At 44.8% G+C, this 20,385-nt stretch overlaps 1 protein-coding gene and 1 pseudogene across 2 annotated transcripts in view; one reads left to right on the plus strand and one right to left on the minus strand.

The window, feature by feature from the left end:
- SLC7A2 (solute carrier family 7 member 2) overlaps window positions 1-9,136 on the minus strand; it is a 29,373-nt gene extending 20,237 nt beyond the window's left edge. For both annotated transcript variants that reach the window (XM_072625640.1, XM_072625639.1), the window contains exons 1-2: window positions 9,045-9,136; window positions 42-432 (exon numbers count right to left, since the gene is read on the minus strand). In XM_072625640.1, coding sequence (XP_072481741.1) covers window positions 42-432; window positions 9,045-9,050 — 397 coding nt within the window. In that variant the 5' untranslated portion in view covers window positions 9,051-9,136. The remainder of the gene's footprint in view (window positions 1-41; window positions 433-9,044) is intronic.
- Window positions 256-9,064, plus strand: LOC140515037 (riboflavin kinase pseudogene; annotated as a pseudogene).
- Window positions 9,137-20,385: the final 11,249 nt, after the last annotated feature.

Consider the following 20,385-nt stretch of genomic DNA (forward strand, 5'->3'; position numbering starts at 1 on the left):
ACTAAACCAGCTCAGCAGGTCTGCCCACTGCCCAGACCCACCTATGACATAAGACAAGAGGAGATTCCAGCCTGTGATGAAGGCCCACAGCTCTCCCACAGTGACATAGGTGTACAAGTATGCTGAGCCCGTCTTGGGGACACGGGCCCCAAACTCTGCATAGCACAGACCAGCCATAACGGAGGCCAGGGCCGCGATGAGGAAGGACAGAACGATACTGGGACCGGAGCTGGACTTGGCCACCTCTCCAGCCAGGACGTAGACACCAGCTCCAAGTGTGCTGCCCACCCCAAGGGCGATCAGGTCCACTGTGGTCAGGCAGCGGCAGAGCTTGGAGTCCTCCAGGCTATCAAAGGTGACGACTTTCCTCCGGAGGAGGCACCGGGCGAAGGTGAGCACGGCTCTACAGGGAATCATCTTGTGGGCAGTGACCTATGGGAAAAGCAAAGACCCAAAGCAGATTTAACATTACTCAGTCATTCAACAAACACTGGGTAAAGCTTTTTGGGAGAGGGGACAAGAGGGAGTGTGGGGGAGGATGGAGGGGACATGGAGGGACCTTGGACTGCCAGGACCCATCAGGTGGGTCTGTCTGTTAGGGGCATTCTTCAGATCCCTCCTCCAAAGCCAACCAAGAGGGATGCAGCTGCCAGGAAGAGGGAGGGGACTGTCCTTCACCTCCACGAGAATATTAGGCTGGCCAGGCAGTTCTCATGAAGTATTCCTACATGCCAGGCATGGGCGCCAGCTCTTTACAAATAGCAATATCACTGGGTCCTCCCAACAGTCCTGGGAGGGGCCATTGCTGTTTCCATTTCACATCTGAGGAAACTGAGGCAGGGAGAGGTTCAGTGACCCGCCCAGGGTCACGCAGCTAGGAACCACCTGAAGCAGAATCTGAACTCAGGTCTTGCCAACTCCAGGGCCCAGGGCTCTGTCCATTATGCCATACGCAACCCCTTCTGTACTCAATGCCCATTATGAGAAGGCCACATCCCTACCCCACCCAGAACATTAAGTAACGAGATGCCTGGGCAGCTAGCTCAAGCTGGCAGTGACACCTAGTGGCTTAGGGAGAGTGCGTGCTGCCCACTTATTCCAGGACACTTCCCTGGGAGGCACAAGGGTGAGGATGTCCACTTCCCTGCCTCAAGGGGCAGTGCATCAGCTGGTGAACTCTGGAAAGGCCAGCCCTCGTCCTGCGCACTGATGTATGGGTGGAGACCAGCAAAAGTCCCCGTCTGCAACCCAGGCTGGGGAGGGCAGAGAGACCACCTCCTTAAAGTCGCCCCCCTTCCAACTGACTCATGCTGGCACTTTGATAGATGGATGGATGGATGGATGGATTGAACCCAGGCTTGGCTGACTACCAAGGCTAGATGCCAGGCTCTCACAGACCCTGATGGGATTTCTCAGCTTGTGGTGACTTCTCCAAAAGGCATATCCACTTCTCTTAGAAGGAGAGAATGCTTGGTCTAGCAGGACAGGCAGTGGAAAGCACAAGAACCAAAAGGGGCTGTGAGGGGTTAATGACTGCGGGCACCCCTGGCGCTTGATCTACAGCCATTCTGACTGTGTCATTAGGCAGTGAGGACAGCTACAATCCCTGGCCTTTGGTCTCCACTTCTGTCTCACAGAACTCTCCAAATGGCTAAAATAGCCCCCTCACTCCATCCTCCCGGGGAAGCCTCTGTCCCACTCCCCTCCCCTCATTCTTGGCTGGTGATGCTGTCCTAACAGGCCCAGACAGGAAAGACACATGCAGCCACAACAGCACGAAGGAAGCCAGGACCACCAGGTGTGAGGCAGCAAGAGAGTGATGGAGGTGAGACACCCAAGCCCTATACCAACTGTCCCCCACCTTGGAGTGATTTGTAGCCAGGAAATAAAGGGGAGGCAAGAGGTGAGCAAGACCCTTGGCTGGTGTTCCCAGGTTTGCCCATGTACAGGAGCACGACCGAGAATTGCAAGAGGCAGGGAGAGAAAACATGTCTTCTCTGTTGTGAGCAGGGAACCAAGCTATGAGTAGGAATATTTCCCTCACCTGCTCCCCAAAGCCCGACCCGCAGTCCCCAGGACTGAATATTGTGTCTGCCTGCTCCCTGTCATTCAGGCCAGGACACTGCCACAGTCCGGTTAGCTGGGACCTGCTACACAGTCCTTTGCACCCCGACATGGTCTTTACACACATTCTCACTGCATCCTAAGATTAGCGGAGATGGCTAGCAGCAAGCCTTCTCCCAGCACCATATGTGTCATTCCTTGGTTTCTGCCTTACCTTGCTCCCATATAGGTACATTTAGTGGGGAAAAGCCTCACCAAGGTCCCCCAGGACTGGGTCCCAAGGTGAACTGAGCTGCCTCTCCTGATGACATGGGGCCTCACTCTGTCTTCCCTGGGTGTTAGCCTCCCCAGTATCTGCCTCAGGTATCCTGGAGCCTCTCTCCTCCCCATCATATCCCAGTGTCCTGGGTCTGTAACTGCTCTGGGCTACTGATCTCTCCATAGGGCAAGAAATAACCACTTGGCCTAAAATGAACGAGGGATTTTCAAGATGAGGGTAATTACTCAAAGGAGACTGCCTGCATGACTGATTGTCGAGGAGACTCAGGACGAGATTGCATCTCTCCAAGTGGACCTGAGCCCTGGGAGGCAGCTACCAGCATCTCACAAAATCAAAGGGTTTGGGGCAGGGAAAGAATGTTGGATTTGATATCAGAGGCCATGTATCCAAAGCTCAGTTCAGCCTCTTCCAATCCATGAAACCTTGAGAAAGCCACAAAAACTTGAAGCAAGAGATTAAGGAATTTTTCTAAGACGCCACAGGTGGGAAGAGGCCCCAATTCTATGTCTTTTCTGACCTCAGTTTCTTCATGTGTAAAACAAGGAGGCTAGAAACCATGGCCTAAGGGATCCATCCCACTCTAACTCTATGATCCTATCATCTCAACAACTCAGCTCAAACCCCTCATTTTACAATGAAGGAAACCGAGGCCCAGAGAGGGAGGCCACACAATTCGTCAGCAGACCTAGCCAAGGCTTCTTCAAGCTAGGATTAGCAGATCTAACTTTGGGAAGTGAGCCCCCATCCATCATAGGCTTCCTTGGGTATCATGAGAACCAGCTATCCTTCCATTGCTGTCATATGGGGAGGAATGGTAACCTCGAAATATGGAGCAAATGAAGAAAAAGTCCAAGAGGCAGCTCTTATTATCTGTCCTCATGGGGACAAGAGAATCTTAAAATATGGCTTGATTAGCAGGGAGGAGGCTCCCACTCAAATGCAGAAACATTTTTCCAGGCAGAAAATGCTCCCAGGTTGGACCCCACCCTATTCCCTTCCATTATGACTACCAGCTACAGAGAGATTAGAATACAAGTCTCTAACATTCCACTTTTGCGTAGGTGCTGATCAAGTGTGACAGCTGCGCAGTCAAAGACCTCCCATGGGTTGGACAAATTGTCTACAGAAAGACCTGGGTAAGAAATGAACAGGCAGAGAGAGGGAGGAGGGCTCCTGATCTGCACCAGTGGGAGGAAAGCTCTCACAAGGTTCAGTGGGAAACTATGGAGGGATTGTTTTAGGAGTTTGAAGTCACATGGCAAGAGACTGCATTCAAGTCCACCCAGCAGATCCTGTGTCCTAGGTCCTGGGCCAGGGCCTGTGCATAGCAGATGAGAACACCAAGGCTCAGTCACATGGCTCACAACTGGGGAATCTAGAAATGAACTCAGGCTTTTTCTTGTTCTAGGCTCGTCCTAGAAATCCAATACTGAGTTCTTCAAATCAGCACCAAGATGATTACAATAACACCTTATTGATTGGGGGAAGGGGAAAGGAGGCAGCTATGTCATGGGAGTCAGGTAATTCCTAAATATAGGACACCCTTCCCTGACCTAGTAAGCAGAGTACACTGCAGAGTGGCATTGTAGAGAAAACTCTTGGGTTTTCTGGTCATGATGGAGGAATGGGACGGTCAAGGAAAGACAGGTTGCTCATAGTTTTCAAACACCAAGAAAGAATGTCAAAAAGAAACTCAACAAAAAAAACCAAAGGAATTAAATCAACCAACTAGAACTAAGAGCGAAGTTAAGAAGACTGACAATACACTTTCTAAGATATATCAAAACCTGGGAGCTACTGTGACTTTTGTTGGGTCAGCGGCATGCACCATTTGCCCACAGCGTTCCAGCAGGGCTGTTGGAGACTAGAGCACCTGGTCCCTGCCAGCCTCAAGCCCTTCAGAATTCCTCTCCCTCCACTCCTGACTGGTCGGGGGAAACATTGCCCTGAGTTTTATGGTGGCTCCCCCAGATGCTTTGTTCTGGCCATTCCTAGAGCCTGGAGTCAGCAGCGGGATGAAGCACCTGCCTTATTTCTGCAGAAGTAAAGTGAGGCTTCGGACATGGCTCCAAGGAGTCTGGCATCCCTACAGCTAACGTTCTGGACCATGTAGTAGATAATCTTCCAAGTGATTTTTCTACTGGAATTTACTCTGGTTGGGCCTCTGTTGGAAATGGAGATGTCCATAAGATGGTTTTAAGCATAGGATGGACCCCATATTGCAAGAATACTAAAAAGTTGGTGGAAACTCCCATTAGACGTACCTTCAAAGACGACTTCTATGGGAAATCCTTAGTGTAGTCATTACTGGCTACATCAGACCAGAGAAAAACTGGAGTTCGATTGATGACCTTATTTCAGCAACTCAAGATGATACTGAAGAAGTTAAGAGACAGCTGGATTTACCCAAACATTGGAAACTCAAAGAAGAGAGTTTCTTTCCTATGCCAGAAAGCAAGACAACTAATGACCGCTGATCCAAAGTCATTTTATTTCCTTGTTCACTTTTTCCTTGTATTCCACTCCTCTTTATCGTTGTGGTGGCCTTGTATTTGGTTGGCTTAAGAAAATTTTCCCAATAGCTGTGAATTAGTTTATATAATATAAGGTAGTAGCCATTTTAGGCTTCAATTAGAGTTACATTAGATTCATCATGGAGCAGCACCAAAAAGGTTCATTTAAAAATCAAGATTTTTTAAATATGTTGAATTATGTGAAACAGGCTACAATACAAGTAGAGAGCAGAGGAGGATCTTCAGTTTTTTTATAATGGAAATATATGTACATAAGTAAAAACTGACTGGTAGCTCTAAGTCATCGGCTGCTGCTGAGAACAGAGATCATTCTAGTGGCTACAGATTCTCTATTTCTGACTTTAAACTAATGTCGCTAGACTTAGATGCCATGGAGAAGTAACGTACATTGTGTGAAACCTTGGCAGTCTGATGCTCTGAAAGGAAGAAATGGTAGGATTTGTGTTTGCTATGTGTGGTGTAATGTATCGTTTTAAGAAGAGATTTTGTGAAACTTCATTTTATTGGGGATTATTTATTAAAAAGAAGTTTCTTATTAGGGTCATATTATTGTACTGTCTTCCATTTTATATCTACTTCTGTGCCCTGAATTCTACTGATTTTTGAATTTTTAAAATAGTTCAGAACTATGGCTGTCAATTTTCCATGTGCTTTCTGGCCTTTTCTTATAGATGGTACTACTTGACTTCTTTCATGCCTTAAACTTTAATTTCTGTTCATAATATTCTCTCCATTTTGTGATCTTCATGCATAGTGTCGTATCTAGTCCTTTCCCTTCACTGCCATTAACTCTTATTATTGGGCTCTGCTTGAGAAAAACAAAACTTGAAGTATTGCAGCCATCTTGGTTTTTAAAGTAACTCATTTATAGGGGGTGAGAGAATAGCCAGAATTACCCAGATGGATAGAAAAAGCCAAAGTTCAGCTAATGTTTCCCAGAGGAAAAACATTTAAAGGCCAATTAGATCAGAGACAATATTTTTAAAGTGAGCTAACTTATTTTAAATGTAAGTTATGTGGGTTAAGAGTGTGGAAGCTCTGTCGTAACTGTGTAATTACAATGTTAATGCCAGTCTTACTAATACTTATAATCTGAAAAAGGATTTAGAAGGTTTATAGGTTAAAATTTTCTTTCAATTTTCCTCTTTTACCTCATGGACTTTTCCTCTTTTTAAATACCTGAATTTTGGACTGAATTTTAATTTACTTTTTTTTTTTTAAAGAAATGCTATTTCAAACATTGGATTTTTAGGAAAATGTCCTTGGATGTAATTTGCTTTAGGCCCTTGAATAACAGATCACCTCTACTTTATTAACCAAAAGAGAAGAGAGAATTTAGAAGAGATCTGAGCCATCCCTAAATCACTTCTGTTAATTTGTTTTAAAGGGAACTTCTTTGTGTAGTGCCTTAAAAACCAAAATGTTCAGGAGTAGACATTCTGAGAATGTTAAAGGAAAAATAAAAGTTCAGGCTGATAAGCATGATATCCCTTGAGGAAAACGACTGTTGTTTTTTTTTTTAAATGCAAAAACTAATGGAGGATGAGTGGATGACTCAAATTAAGGGTTTTAGATGACTTTGTAAAGGATTTGTTCTGACAAAACAAAGCAGTTCTTGGGATTATTTCTTTTATTTTGCTTCTTTTAAGATTTAAGGACCATTTAATTAACAACCCCATAATTTATTGTTAGTGATAAAAGGTTAGTTTTATTTACAAAGTAAAGATTCAAAGCAGATCGTTATAAAGCTCAACACGCACCCATGTTTATGGGATGTGCTTGCGTCACTTGTCTTGCTGATATAACACTTGTGAACTCTGAAAGCTTTTTTGTATTTTAATTTACTGGTGACTAGCATTTTATTAAGTGTCAGTCATTACTTTTCGATTGGATGCTTATTTTTGATGGTTGGAGAGATTAGTTATAAAACATTGATAATTTAATGTAGTACAAGAAGCGTTACTTGTAGGGGGGTGGTTTGATTAAAATTAATTAAACATTGTTTTCAGAGATTAAAACATAAAAGAGATTTGAAAACAAAGCTAAAAATAAATACATTTATACAAAAAGGAAAAATAAAATAAAATATATGAAAAATTTAAGGTATCAAAAGCAGTCATAGCTCATATCTGAGCCAAAGGTCTCAAGACTCATCAGAAAATATCAAGCTCAAATGAAGGAAGAGTTTGTACAAAGGTTTAAAAAACCATTTGGAATCAGAACCCAGAATTAAAAACTACCTGAAACTGAATGGAAGAAAATAATGAGTAAGATAACCCAAACAGATCAACAGGATTAACAACTGACTTCCTATGGCAGAAACCAGCATGAGAGCCAAGGCAAAGTACCGAGGGAAAAGAGATGCAGAAAAGCCCCCAAAGACAAGAAGGATGAAAGAATATGAAGCAGCATTCTCAGTGGGAAGCATCATGGGACAGTAGCACCCTGGCAGCACTCAGCAGGTGCTTATTAAATGTTTAACAAAGAATCAAAGTGGAGAAAAATTCAAAACCTCTATCTCCCAACTTCCCAGAAAATTAAGGACAGAGTCTGAAGTAAAAATTGTCAAAGAAAACTTCCCAGAACGTGCAAAAACAGGCTGCAACATACAACCAGAATTCTCAGGACCCAAGATTGAATACACCTAGACATAGCATGGCTAAAACTCTATTAAGCATTATCATGAAAGGGAAAAATCCAAGCTTCCATCACAAAGCTCCAACAACAGTCCTCAAAATCCCAGGGGATTTTTAAATGGGGGCATCAGACAATCAGAGAAAGGAAGTGTATTATGTGCAAAACAAAGAACGGCTCATGAATCTGGCATCCTCTCTACCCAGCAAACTCAGCCACTTCAGGGCAAGAGGGACATCTGGAACGCAAACTTTGAAAAGGTGAAAGAAAGACCTCACTGGACTAAACCTGGTCTTCCTGGCCCTACCAGCCAAAAGCTGAAGTGTGTAGAGCAAAGCACACTTCTCTAATCCAAATAGATCAGCTGCTAAACAACGTCTGAACTCCCAGAGTACCAAGTTGGCTCAACCAGAACGATGTTTCAAAAAAATAGGAAAAGGAAAGAGAAAGTGGAGGAGTTCAGAAAGGGTAGTCAGAAGCACCTAAATAGGAGGAGGCCGGTAGAAGAAGGGACACAAAGTAATCTCCAAGCAAAACTTCCACTTCATAAAGAGAAAGTCCAAATCAAAGAAAACATAAGTGCTTCTGAGTATAAGGCAGAGAAACTTTGTTTCGGGTGGTTTGTGAAGTTTGGGTTAAATGGTAGAAATAAAAACAAAGGCATTTTATTTGTTTTTATGAGGTGGAAGAAAAAACCAACCTAACAATGAAATAGTAAAAGAGCTGAATTTGCCAACTCGAAAACTGGAATAATGAATAACACTTTTGTCCTAAGGAGAGAGGAGGGGTATTTTCAAAGAAACAGAAGGCATTATTTAGAGACAAAAATAAATGGATTTGATTGTACGTAGGCAAAAAATGATGTTGCATAGAACACTTTACCTCTCTAAAGTGAGAGGTAAATCCTCATTTTTCCTTAAGGAAGCGTTAGTGGTAGCAATTTCATCATCCTCAGCTAAAGCTAATGAACCGACAGCCATCAGGCGAACACTCCTCAGAGGTCAAAGAATATGAATTGAGAATTTTTGAGGAAAACAAAATTTGTTACTATGTAAAAAGATACTCAAATTTCTTAATAGATAGAGAAATGCAAACCAAGATAATCTCAACATAGCACAACAGCAAAAAAAAAAAAAAAAAAAGAACTTTTAACATTAGCAAGGCTGTGAGGAAAATGGCTACTTAATACATTATTGGTGGAACTGCAGACTGGTGCAAATAATTTAGAAATCAATCCAACAACATACAATGGAAGTCACAAAACTGATTTATCTTTTGATCACAGGATAATCACACAGGATTTTATATCAAAACAGTGCAAAAAGGAATTAGCAGTGGATAAATCTTCATAGACATATAAAATAGTCATAATATATTTGTAAAACAAAACAAAACCAAACCCCCCAACACCTGCAAACAACCTCTATGTCCAATTGTTGGAGAATAGCAGAAAGTATTAGCATGCAGTAAAGTAATGGAAAAATGTGGTAAATGCCATTAAAAAAGAGTAAGACAGAAAAATGTGGAGAAACCTGCATGAAGTGACGCAGAATGAGATCAGCAGCTTGGGGACTGCACCCATGGGGACCACGACAGAGACAAAGGCTGTGTTAGGGACCGGGCTGTAGAACAAACGCAAATCTGTGTTTGTTTTCTGTTAATTTGTATGCTTTGTGCGTAAGAGACCTCACCCCTCCCCAGACCAATGCGTGGGCATGGACTTCAGGGTGCTTCCCTTCCTCTCCTCTCCTCTCTCCTCTCCCTTTTCTCTCTCTCCTCCTCTCTTGTCTGTCTGTCTGTCTCCTCTCCCATACCTCTCCCTCTTTTTTCCATCTCCTCTCCCTTTGTTCTCCTCTCCTCTCTCTGTCTGTCTTTATCTCCCTCTCCCTCTCCCCCACTCCTCTCGTCTCCTCTTTTCTCCTCTTCTCTCCTCTCCTCTCCTCCCCTGTCCTCTCCTCCCCTGTCCTTTCCTCTCGTCTCTTCTCCTCTCCTCTCCTCCCCTGTCCTCTCCTCTCGTCTCCCTCCCCTTTCCATCTCTCTCTCCTCCAATGATCTCTCAGTTGCTCAATCTCTCAGCCACTTTTTTCCTTCCCCTCCCCATTGCACCCCCCTGCCTCAGTCCTCATGTGTCTGGAAACCTCTGTAAGATTTGCTGTGGCCTGGCTCCCCTTTTCTCCCATGGGTTTCCATGACAACTATCTTGTTGCATTTCCTCCACTTTGTCTGACTGCTCTTTTTTGTGTCCTTCCATCTATGTCCTGGACATCTGCCCACACCATGTATGGCTGTAGTTGGGGGCTCTGCTCTGGGGTCCCAACTCTTCTCTCACAATAATGTCCCATTGACCCTTGAAGCCTTGGTGAGCTCCATTTCCTTGGGTCTTTCTGTCTAGTCCTGGTCTCCCTCTCCTGAGCTCCAGTTCCCAATCACCAATGTCTCCTGGACATTCTGAATTGAACGTCTCACAAACAAACCAAACATGATATGTCCAAAGCTGAACTCATCATGGTTCTCATCAGACTCACCCATCCTCCAGACATTGCCACCCTCCCGGTTATCCAGGCCCTGGCACAGTGTCACACTCCACTCTCCCTTGCCTCTCCCTCACCCTACAGCCAAGCAAAGCAGTTGCTAAAGCCTCTGGATTCAGCCCCCACGACCCTTCTTGCATGATCTCCTCGCCACTCTTCTGGGGCAGGTGACATCCATCCCCTTTCTCTGGACTAAGGCAAACAGCCTCCTACATGGTCTCTCCTCCCTCCTTTGAACCTCATTCTCCTCACACTGCTGCTAAGAGATTTTCCTCAAGCAAAAGTCTGATCAGGTCTGTCACCCCCTACTCCATAAACTCCATTAGCTCCCTACTGCCTCTAGATCAAACAGAATGTCCTCCTAGAGGTTTGGTCTTTTCCAGGCCAGCCACGGGACGACTTTTCCAGCTGGATTTTGTTATTTTTCTCCTTTACTCAGTCAGGTCTTTGCCCTGTTGGTCCCCCTTGCCTGTTATGTTCTTTTCTGACCCTCTCCTCTTAACCACCCCACCCCGAGTGTCTTTAAAGTTCAGGTCCTATGCCCCTTCCTTCATAAAGCCTATCCTAATCCCACTCCCTGCCCATGCACTCCTCCCCTTGGAAATTACTTTGCACTCACTTTGTAGACAAACTCAGCGTATTTTGTACACAATTATATGGACATATGTTTCCTGAGCTAGCATGTAGATTCCTTGAGAAGCAATTGTTTTCTTTTTTATCTCAGTATGCTCAATGCCTGTCTGACCCATTGAGGCATGGAGAGATTCTAGGCTGTAAACAAGGATGGGTCAGTTAACTGGTTGGATGACTTTGGCCAAGTTGTTTCCCTTCTCGATGTGGTTGGGCAAAAGTTCATCTTCCTCTGGTTCTGAAGTCTGTGGTCACACGCCATGGGCTTCAGGGAAAGCCACTGCACTAACTGGAAGAATGGAGGAGGGCTTTTCTCTACACTGAGGCTCCATGCCATCTTCCTTCCCGGATGGCAGGGTTTAACTTACTTCTCGGTGGTTCACCACATATCCCCACCTCCCCTATTACCTGCTGACTCAAAACAGACAAATAACCACGCTTATTGAGGTTCCTGGTATGCCAACACCACCAAATCCTACAGGTCCCACATGGACCTGAGCACTGTGTCCGCTGGTTCCCATACCAAGGGCTCTGCTCACTGACCTCCAAGGGTGGGCCCCAGATCAATGAAATCTTTACACTGGACTCAAAGGAGGGGATTGTAAACTAAAGAACTAAATGACTTAATGTGGGCTTCCCTTATCATCAGGAGAGAAGTTAGAAAATTGGGATCGCTCTTCCTGCCCACACATCTTTCCCTCACTTTAAGAGTCATCAGAAGCCTCCTTCACACATACATTAGGTAGATGTAAAACATAGATGGATATCATGTAGTGATCTGCTTACATGTGATAACCTCCCAGAAGGATGTAAACTCTTTCAGGACAGAAGCATTTTCTTTTATGCATATCCCCAGCACACAACACAGTGCCCAGCGTAGAGTTGGTGCCTCCTAACTGGATGGGATAATAAAATCCATAGATTAATGGTTACCCCTCCCCCCATTATCATGCTTTAAAGCACCAGAATTTCCATCCAGATTAAGTTTAAAAAAGAAAAGAAATGAGGGAATCCATTCACTGGAGGCTGCAGCTGTAGCACCCTTACTTAGGGAGCTCACTGGGACAGGGCACTCACTCTTTACCCTATGTCCCTGCCCTATCATGTAGCCTTAGAGAAAGTTGCTCAGAGCACTGAGAAATGCCCTGCCCATGGTGGCCCAGCTGCTGTTTTCAGAGGCAGGACCTAAGCCTAGATTTTCCTCACTCCACTGCCAGTCAACTGCCCCATACCCTATGGATCCTCTCTCAAAGTCTAGGCTACATATTTAAAGTTGTGCCAGTAAGTAAAGGCAGGAGCACAAGTATGAAAAGTAAGTGACTCTCGCAAACTTGTGCAGACCCTCCACCCCTCCCTCTTCCCAGCATGCACTATTTATCGTCTGTATTTCATTTATCTTATGTCAACAAACAGGCCGTTTGTTTAAGAGATTTTCGTGGGGGGGAGGTTTCAACCAAACCCCATTGCAGGGAAGGTCATGGTACCAGAGCCTCAAAAACAAGGTTTCATCATTTTCTAAAAGGAGGTTGCCTCATACCTCCTGGACACATCCCACTGACCCAACCAATCATAATCCACGAATGCAAATACCTACGTCAGTCAATTGAAAGGCAAATAATCCATTATCAAATTAAACTACTGGAAGGTGGGGGTGGAATACTCCATTCACATTCTCTCTTTACCTTGGCTTGGGAGACCTGGGAAATTTTATGGCTGAATAGGAGATTTAAGACCTTCTAGGCCAAACTCTTACTTTCAGATGAGGAAACTGAGGTACAGAGTCATGAAGTAAATTGTCCAAGAACTCATAGAGGTAGAGCTAGGATCCCAAACTGTCAAGGCTTCTGACTTTGAATCCAACACTGTCTCTGCACCACAATGTCAGAAGGAAAAGTATAAGTCATTATACTTCCTTCATTTTTTAGATGAGGAAACCGAGTCCTCCCAGAAAAGGAAAGTGTCTCATACAAGGTCACATGGGGAATTAAACAGCAGGGCTGGGTTCTGAACCCAGTATTTTTTGGTTGTTCACTACATTACACTGTTAGTCCTATTTTTTCCTTGCTCTCTAGTCTCCTTTCCAAACCCCCACAAAGTAAAGTCTTTCCCTGGGTGAAGCTGTTGCAAAGATAATCCACGGAGAGACAATAGGATAAATGAAACATGTACAACACAAAAAGATGTCAATGCAAATCAGATCAGTCTTGAGGTCCTTGCTTTACAAGGAAATCAAAAGAGAAGTTGAAGGATGGCCCAGACGCTCTCCCAGTGACAAAGGGGCTGACAATACTCTCTATCATCCAGCCAAAGACAACTAGAAGCAGCATGTCATGGGGGCCATGGTTATTCCATATAGCAGGGGCCATGATAAGTATTTATACCATGAAAATAACTACAATACCTCATGCCAGCCTCCTCTGTAGAAGGTGAGAAAGCCAGAGAAATTCAGAGAAGAGCTCACTTAGTTAAAATGGCATCTACTTCAATGTTCAGTTTGAAATAAAAGCCAAAAATTCATCGTGGACCACACAGAAGTCTCACATCTAGAATATCATGACTGGTTTCTTCAGAAGAAACTTGCCAGCAAGCTGGAAACATAGCAAATGAACTGAATTATATCTGAGCAGAAATAGGAAATGCCCTATTACTGATCAATACAAATTAGGAGAATAAACATTAAAACAAACTATTCTACAAGTCAATCTATTGGCACTGAAAAATGGAAAATGGACAAAAGAACAGACATGAATACAGACTAACATCATTCTCTGTGGAAGCTGAACTGCTAACATAAAGCAAAGGCCCTAGTAAAGAGGCCAAAAGAGCCTTATCCAGTAATCATGTCCTCTCCTTAGGAAGCAGAGATGGGGCAGTCAGCTTAGAATATGAACTCATTTATTAAACCTTATGGAGGAAGAGGGGAATGGGAGGCAAGATTGTGTGGCAGAATGTGGCAGATTTGGAGTTACACTCTGCCACTTATTACCTGCATGACCTTGGATAGGTCACTACTCAGCCTCAGTTTCACCATCTGTAAATAATGGAAATAACCTTGAAGGTTCCTTTCCAGCTCCAAATCTATGATATTATGAGTAGTATTGGACCACAAAGGATCCAAGAACATAGGGCCGAGAGATTTCAGAAAATTTGGCATGAGACCCAACCAAGTCAGGTACTCCCAGCTGGAATGAAGACAAATGGATAGAAAAAAATAGTACAGGTCAATTTTTTTTTTATTTTTCAGTGACAGTAGATTTTGTACTTCATAAAGAATTAGTGGCATCAGAAGACAAGGAAGAAAAGCAGCGAGACCAGAACAAGAATCCGAAAAGGAGGTTTGGTCCTGAGGAATGTTTATGATGTGTGTGGGGGGGAGGGGAGTCAATAATAAATGATTATTTGCTTGTTTGGTCAGTTCTCAAGCTATGTGAAAGAGGGGGAAGAAACCAAACAGAAGGGGGGAAAATTGAAGACATAATTAGCATCCCCTAAAAGTCAAGAGACCTTAAAGCACTAAACTCATTCCAATTTCCCATCCTTACAAAATCTTTCTGAAAAGCAGTGCTGATGATGGTAAAGGAAGGAAATGGCAAGGCTTTCACAAATTATATTCTACAGCTTTACTGACTCTCTGTGAACTATTTTAGCTTGATTTTTTTGGTCCTACATGCCTTTAATTTTTATGTTGTATTTTTCCAATTACATGTAAAAACAATTTTTAACATTTGTTTTTTTTAATTTTGAGTTCCCAATTCTCTTCTTCCCTCCTTCTCCTTCGACCTCTTTGAGACAGTAAGCAACCTGATATAGGTTATATGTGTTAAATAATGTAAAATATGCTTCCATATTAGTCATTTTGTGCAAGAAAATGGAATGAAGGCAAAAAAAGTGTGCCTTGGTCTTCACTCAGACTTCTGTCAGTTCTTTCCCTGGAGCTGGATGGCATTTTTTATCATGAGTCCTTTGTGGTTGTCTTGCTGAGAATAGCTAAGTTATTCAAAGCTGATCTTTGTTATAATGTTGCTGTTGCTGTGTACAATGTTCTTGTTCTGCTTACTTAGCTCTGCATCAGTTCGTGTAAGTCTTTTCAGGTTTTTCTGAAATCACCTCCCTTGTCATTTTTTATAGCACAATAATATTCTATCATGATCACATACTACAACTTGTTCAGCCATTCCCCCATTGATGGGTGTCCCCTCAATTTTTATTTCTTAGCCACCACAAAAAGAGCTGCTATAAATACCTTTATATAAGTAAGTCCTTCCTTATTCCCTGCCTTTGGAATCTCTTTGGAATACAGATCTAGTGGTAGTATTGCTGGGTCAAAGGGTATGCACAGTTCTATAGCCCTTTGGCCATAGTTCCAAATTGTTCTCCAGAATGGCTGGAGTTCATAACTCCACCAACAGTGCATTAGAGTCCCAATTTTTCCTGTGAACTATTTTTAAAAACCATTAATTTTGGTGGAATAAAGTGCTTTCTTAAAAGTTCATCTCCAAAAAGGTATCTGTCTAGCATCTGTTGTGTTCGTCCTTCGTTTTCAAAGAGGACCATTAAGTCAGAGAAATGATGACATGACTTGCACCTGACTTTGTTTTGAGTGAGGGAGGGCTGTACAGGTCACCAGCCTCACATTGTCCTCCTGAGCCATCTGGATCCAGTGACCAGATATTCATCAGGGTGACTGGAGAGGACCCAGGATGCAAAGGCAGACCTTGGCCTTTTAGACTAAGGCCTTTTCAGGTACTCATTTAAAGTGAGGTAATGCCCACTTAGTGAATAAGCCCCTTTAAAAAGTAGTCAGAGGGATGGCCCCTTTAATAGAAAAGAAAAAGAATCAATAGATAAATCATGCTTGGAGGGGTAGGAGCCTCAGGGTTGTTGTTTCAGTCCTCAAAAGACAAACGAGCACTAACTTTGTCCAGTGAGTGAGCAACTAGATGACACAGTGGATAGAGTGCCTGACCTGGAGTCAAGAAAACTAATGTTTCCCAGTTCAAATCGGGTCTCAGTTACTTACTAGCTGTGTGACCCTGGGCAAGTCACTTCACCCTGTTTGCCTCAGTTTCCTCCTCTGTAAAATGAGCTGGAGAAAGAAATGGCAAACCACCCTAATATCTTTGCCAAGAAAACTCCAAATGGGGCTATGAAAAGTCAGATACAACTGAAATGACTGAATGAAAACACTGACTAATTATCAGTATCAGACCAGACTTAAAACAACACCATAGTCACGGAGGAGGTTCAGTATGGAGTCTAACTGGCAGCTACTGGGATAACTAACATTTGCCTGTAGTATTGTGTTGGCTATGTCAAATCTTGAAATGCTGTAGAGGGCCTAGCTCTAGAGCTCAACCTAAACACTTCCACAGGGAAAACCAAGAGGCCTAAAGATGTCTATGAATGTCCATTCATCTACCATCAAGCTTCCTCTCCGTCAGGATAGACAGCAGGCACACGACTCAAGAGATAGGAACACATATGAGAGAAATTCCAAGAGGAAGAGGGAGGGGGAGGGGGGCAAAGCAGGCTGGAGCAGCTGGGGAGAGATCAGGAAGAGCCTCCTAAAAGGGCAGCACCCGAGCTGGGCTCTGAACAGCCCACTGGCAAATGCAGCTGAACAGATGCTGAAGACGTGGGACCTGCTTCATTAAAAACAAAAAAACAAAACCAACAGCAGACAAATAACAGTGGAAAGTGAAGCAGACTCTGCTTCCTTTTATTGGGGATTGGGAGACCCGGAGCTTGGGACTGGAAACAGCCTTCAAAAGTGCCGAGAAGAGGAAGGAGCAGCTGGTCAGCCTTCTATTAGTTCAAGGAGGCTTAAATCCAGACACAGTGACATGGGTGAAAATCATGAACCATTCTGGAGCCACATGGAGCAACCTCGAAAGGAAGGATGGTATTTCCTCAAGTGGTGGCATTTCCCCAATGCCAAGTCATGCCCTCTTTGTGACTCTGTGGCACAGCATGGTGGGGAAGGTTCTAGTCTGGGGACTCAGAAAAAACCTGGGTTCAAGTTCTATCTTGGTCATATGTTAGCTAGGATGGTGGAAAAGTAGTCATTTACTGAGTCTCAGGACTTAAGTAATAGTTTCTTAAGAGGAAAAAAACTCTACTATGAGGTCAGCTTGCCTCATCCCCCAATCTTCTCCTCCAGAGAATACCTCTCTGTTGGAGACTTAGGTCCCTCAGATGGCTGTTTGTACACTCCCACTTTTAGCGCCACTCACTGGGAATATCTTATGAACCAAAGCCCAGGTTCCCACCCTGGTCACTCTCCATGATGAATTTCCAAGTGGGTCATGAGTCAAAGACAGCATAATCCAGCACACTGGGCTTTCTGGGAGATATCTGTGTCTACACATGTCTGCGCATGCACACACAAACCCACATGTACACACGCACACACATATATGCACACACGCACACGAATGCTCACACATGTACACATACATGCACACATGGCTTCCCTTTGCTGTCAGAAGGCTCAGGCTGAGGCTCAATCCAGGGTTTATGGGATTCCCAGGGCAGGACACATAAGTACAGTACCCATTAGGTGCTCATTCTGACATCTGACACAGCACTGCACCTTCACACATGCACATTGGAGGCCAAAAAGACCCAGGTTTGAATCCTGCCTCTAATTCCTACTTGCTGTGTGTCTTCTGCTCTCTGGGCCTCAGTTTCTCTATCTGTGATACTAATAGCTCTTACCTACAATTTTAAGGCACATGAAACTGACTTATGCAGGACCCCACAGTAGGTCAGCGCCTGATGGAGGCTTTACACCTGCCCCTTCTGACCGTGCATCCCTTCCAGCTGAGTGACCTCAGGGACCAAGAGTATAAATGAGACTACGCTAAAGCCCCTGGGTTTTCATTTCTTAGAATAAAGGCTTAAGTTTGGGGCTCGAGGAATTTGTTGTTGTCCTTTAAAGCAAAAGACTAATCACTCTTGCCTCCTTCCAATGAAGTTCAAGCCATTAGCTTCCTTCTCGGGCACATGCTAGAACTTTTCCACCAAGATGACAAATTCTCTGTAGGTGCAGAGATCTCTGTAACAACCCCTCACTCCAGGACCAAGGACAGGGTACCACAGTCAACAGTCACTATTCTCCTGCCCAGCACTCCTTTCAGATGCTAGATGTTGGATCCTCCAATTGTTGCCTACATGTGTCTCTGTACAGGTATACAACTGGCACCTAATTCATGTACTGGAGTAGAATTGCATCCACTCCCAGACCCCATAGAAATGTCAGGCATTGGGGTGTAGTCATCTTAAAGCCCTTCTGGCTCCAGAAAGACAATGGAGGAATTAAACAATCATCCTCTGACCATCAGGCAAGAAGGCTGGGCACCCTAATGAACTCTCCCTTCTGGCTTTAGAGACATCTCGGGCCCTAGCTTCATTCTGGTCCATTCATTTGGGGGCTTTGCCCAATGCACCTGATTTCTCTAGTCCCTCCTAAGGCTAAGCTCAGCACCTTCAGCGCTTACTAGCTGGGATAAAGCTCCCTTGGAGCTTTAGGTTCCTGCCCTGGAGAACGAGGACGTTGGACCCACACCTCATCCTGGGGCTACCAGAGGCACTGTCAGCTCTGAGCCAGAAGGCGGTGACGAAGGGGACTTGGCATTTCCTGAACTAGGACTGTTTGGAGAGTAGTCCCCCCTCCCCAGCCTCCTAATGTGGGGTTTGTTTCAGAATCTGGACACGTCCCACTGGAAAGCCACTCTTGGAAACTGGGACAGTTTTAGGAGGAATCTCAGTCAAATGAAGTGAATTTCCACAAAACACAAAGGTTTTTTTTTCCCCCCTTCATTATTCATTGGTCATAAAAGGCCTGAGACAATTCACCCCAGTGCTACATCAAGACCCCTTCTTCATCTTAAAGAGTGGCTATCTGTGTCTGAGATTGGGATTCATGTATGTGCCTTGAGGAAATTTGAAAAGCAGCATTTTTTTCATGGATGATTTACCAATAAGGCTACTTCCACTGGAGTCTCAAAGTATAGCCCACCCCCACACCCGACACCAGCCACCTCACCAGCCACTGTTTCAAGTTAGCAAGTATAAGATGCCAGGGGAAAATACAGGCTTCCAAGATGTCCAGCCATGAAGGCAGCCCTGACAAATCTTAAATCCTGGACCCACTGTGAGAACACACAGCTGCCCACAGATAACTCCCCCTCTGCTTGTTTCAGCTACTGAAAGGAATGTCCTGGGCCAAGAGAGGAAGGCTATGCAGAACACTGCTCACCGTGGTGAGCATGGGCAGGTCAGGGAGGGCTCAAGGCAGCTGCCTCAAACAAGTCTGGCCCATTACGGAGACATGGCCTCCATTCTAGGCAAGGCAGAGCAGGGGCAAAAAGCCACCTTGCCCACTAAACATCTTCCTCAGCTGAGACTCTGCCCACGTCTGCCCATCAGCACCACTTGGAGAAGCATTTCTAACTAGTTCAGAGAATGAGGACAGTTGTGAAGAGAGAGTATAGGAAGATTATAGATCATATAGATTATAGCTAAAAAACCAACCACATAAGCACAGGGCACTTGACAGGAGCTCAGGGAAGTAGGCATGGGGGATTATCTCCCTTTTGATAGATGAGGAAACTGAGGCTCTTTCAAGTTATGTGACTGACCCAAGGACTCGAAACAGACAAGGAGCTGAATGGGCCTCTGATCCTGCAGGTGAACCCTTTGTCAGCTGTCCTGTAGTGCTGTGGGCTCATGTTAGGCTTGCCCTGTGCCCCTCTCCTGGGCAGGGTCAAAGACACCATAGCCAGCTCTGTTTCCATCAGCCTGAGGAGGGATCCCAGACAGCTGAGGAGAGAGGGGTTCCACCGCAGGCTTTGGAGGAGGTTCAGAGGAAAGCCCTAATTCAGGCAAGACCATTACTAGAAACGAAATGGGGAAGTGGGCAGCTAGATGGCGCTGCAGTGGGTAGAGTGCCCCTCACAGAGTCTGGAAGACCTGAGTTCAAAGGTAGCCTCAGACACTTACTAACGGTGTGACCCTGGGCGAGTCACTTTACCCTGTGTGCCTCAGTTTCTTCATCTGTAAAATGAGCTGGAGAAGGGAAGGGTGAACCCCTGCAGTATCTCTGCCAAGAAAACCCCAAATGGCGTCACAGAGAGTCAGACATGCCTGAAGTGACCCACACCCACAGCCACAAAAGGGATACTGAAGTGAAGACAAGGCCATTTTGCTTTCGACTTTATCCATCCCCAGCACTAGCCCAATGGCTGCCACATAGCAGGTACTCAAGACTCACTTGCTAGTGAGTAACTGGTCATTCAGTGTAGACTACAATGTGTCCATGAGAAGGTGTGGCCAAAGTAACATATCCCCTGAGGGCCAAACTCTTTGTCATGACTTTGACACTCAGCCAGGTTAACCCTGGGACAGGAGACCCAGAATCCATTTGGGGGCCACCCATGATGTCTTTGCATGTTAGCAAGTGATCCCAGACCACTGGCCAAGGCTCAAAGGCTGCCTCTCTCCCATAAGGAGGCCTTGAGAGAATGCCTAGGGTAGAGGCCAAAATCAGTCCTTCCCACAGATGACCCAAAGTTCCAACAAGATGGCGCTTTCAGAAGGAGGATAGCTGGGACCCAGTGACTACAAACACCCCTTTCTCCTTTCCAACTGGTGGTTACTTATGGGAACCATGCAGACCCCCACAAGAGGACCCTGAAGTTCTCCTATTTCC

Source organism: Notamacropus eugenii, chromosome 7, assembly GCF_028372415.1.
Source record: "Notamacropus eugenii isolate mMacEug1 chromosome 7, mMacEug1.pri_v2, whole genome shotgun sequence".
Classification (NCBI taxonomy): domain Eukaryota; kingdom Metazoa; phylum Chordata; class Mammalia; order Diprotodontia; family Macropodidae; genus Notamacropus; species Notamacropus eugenii.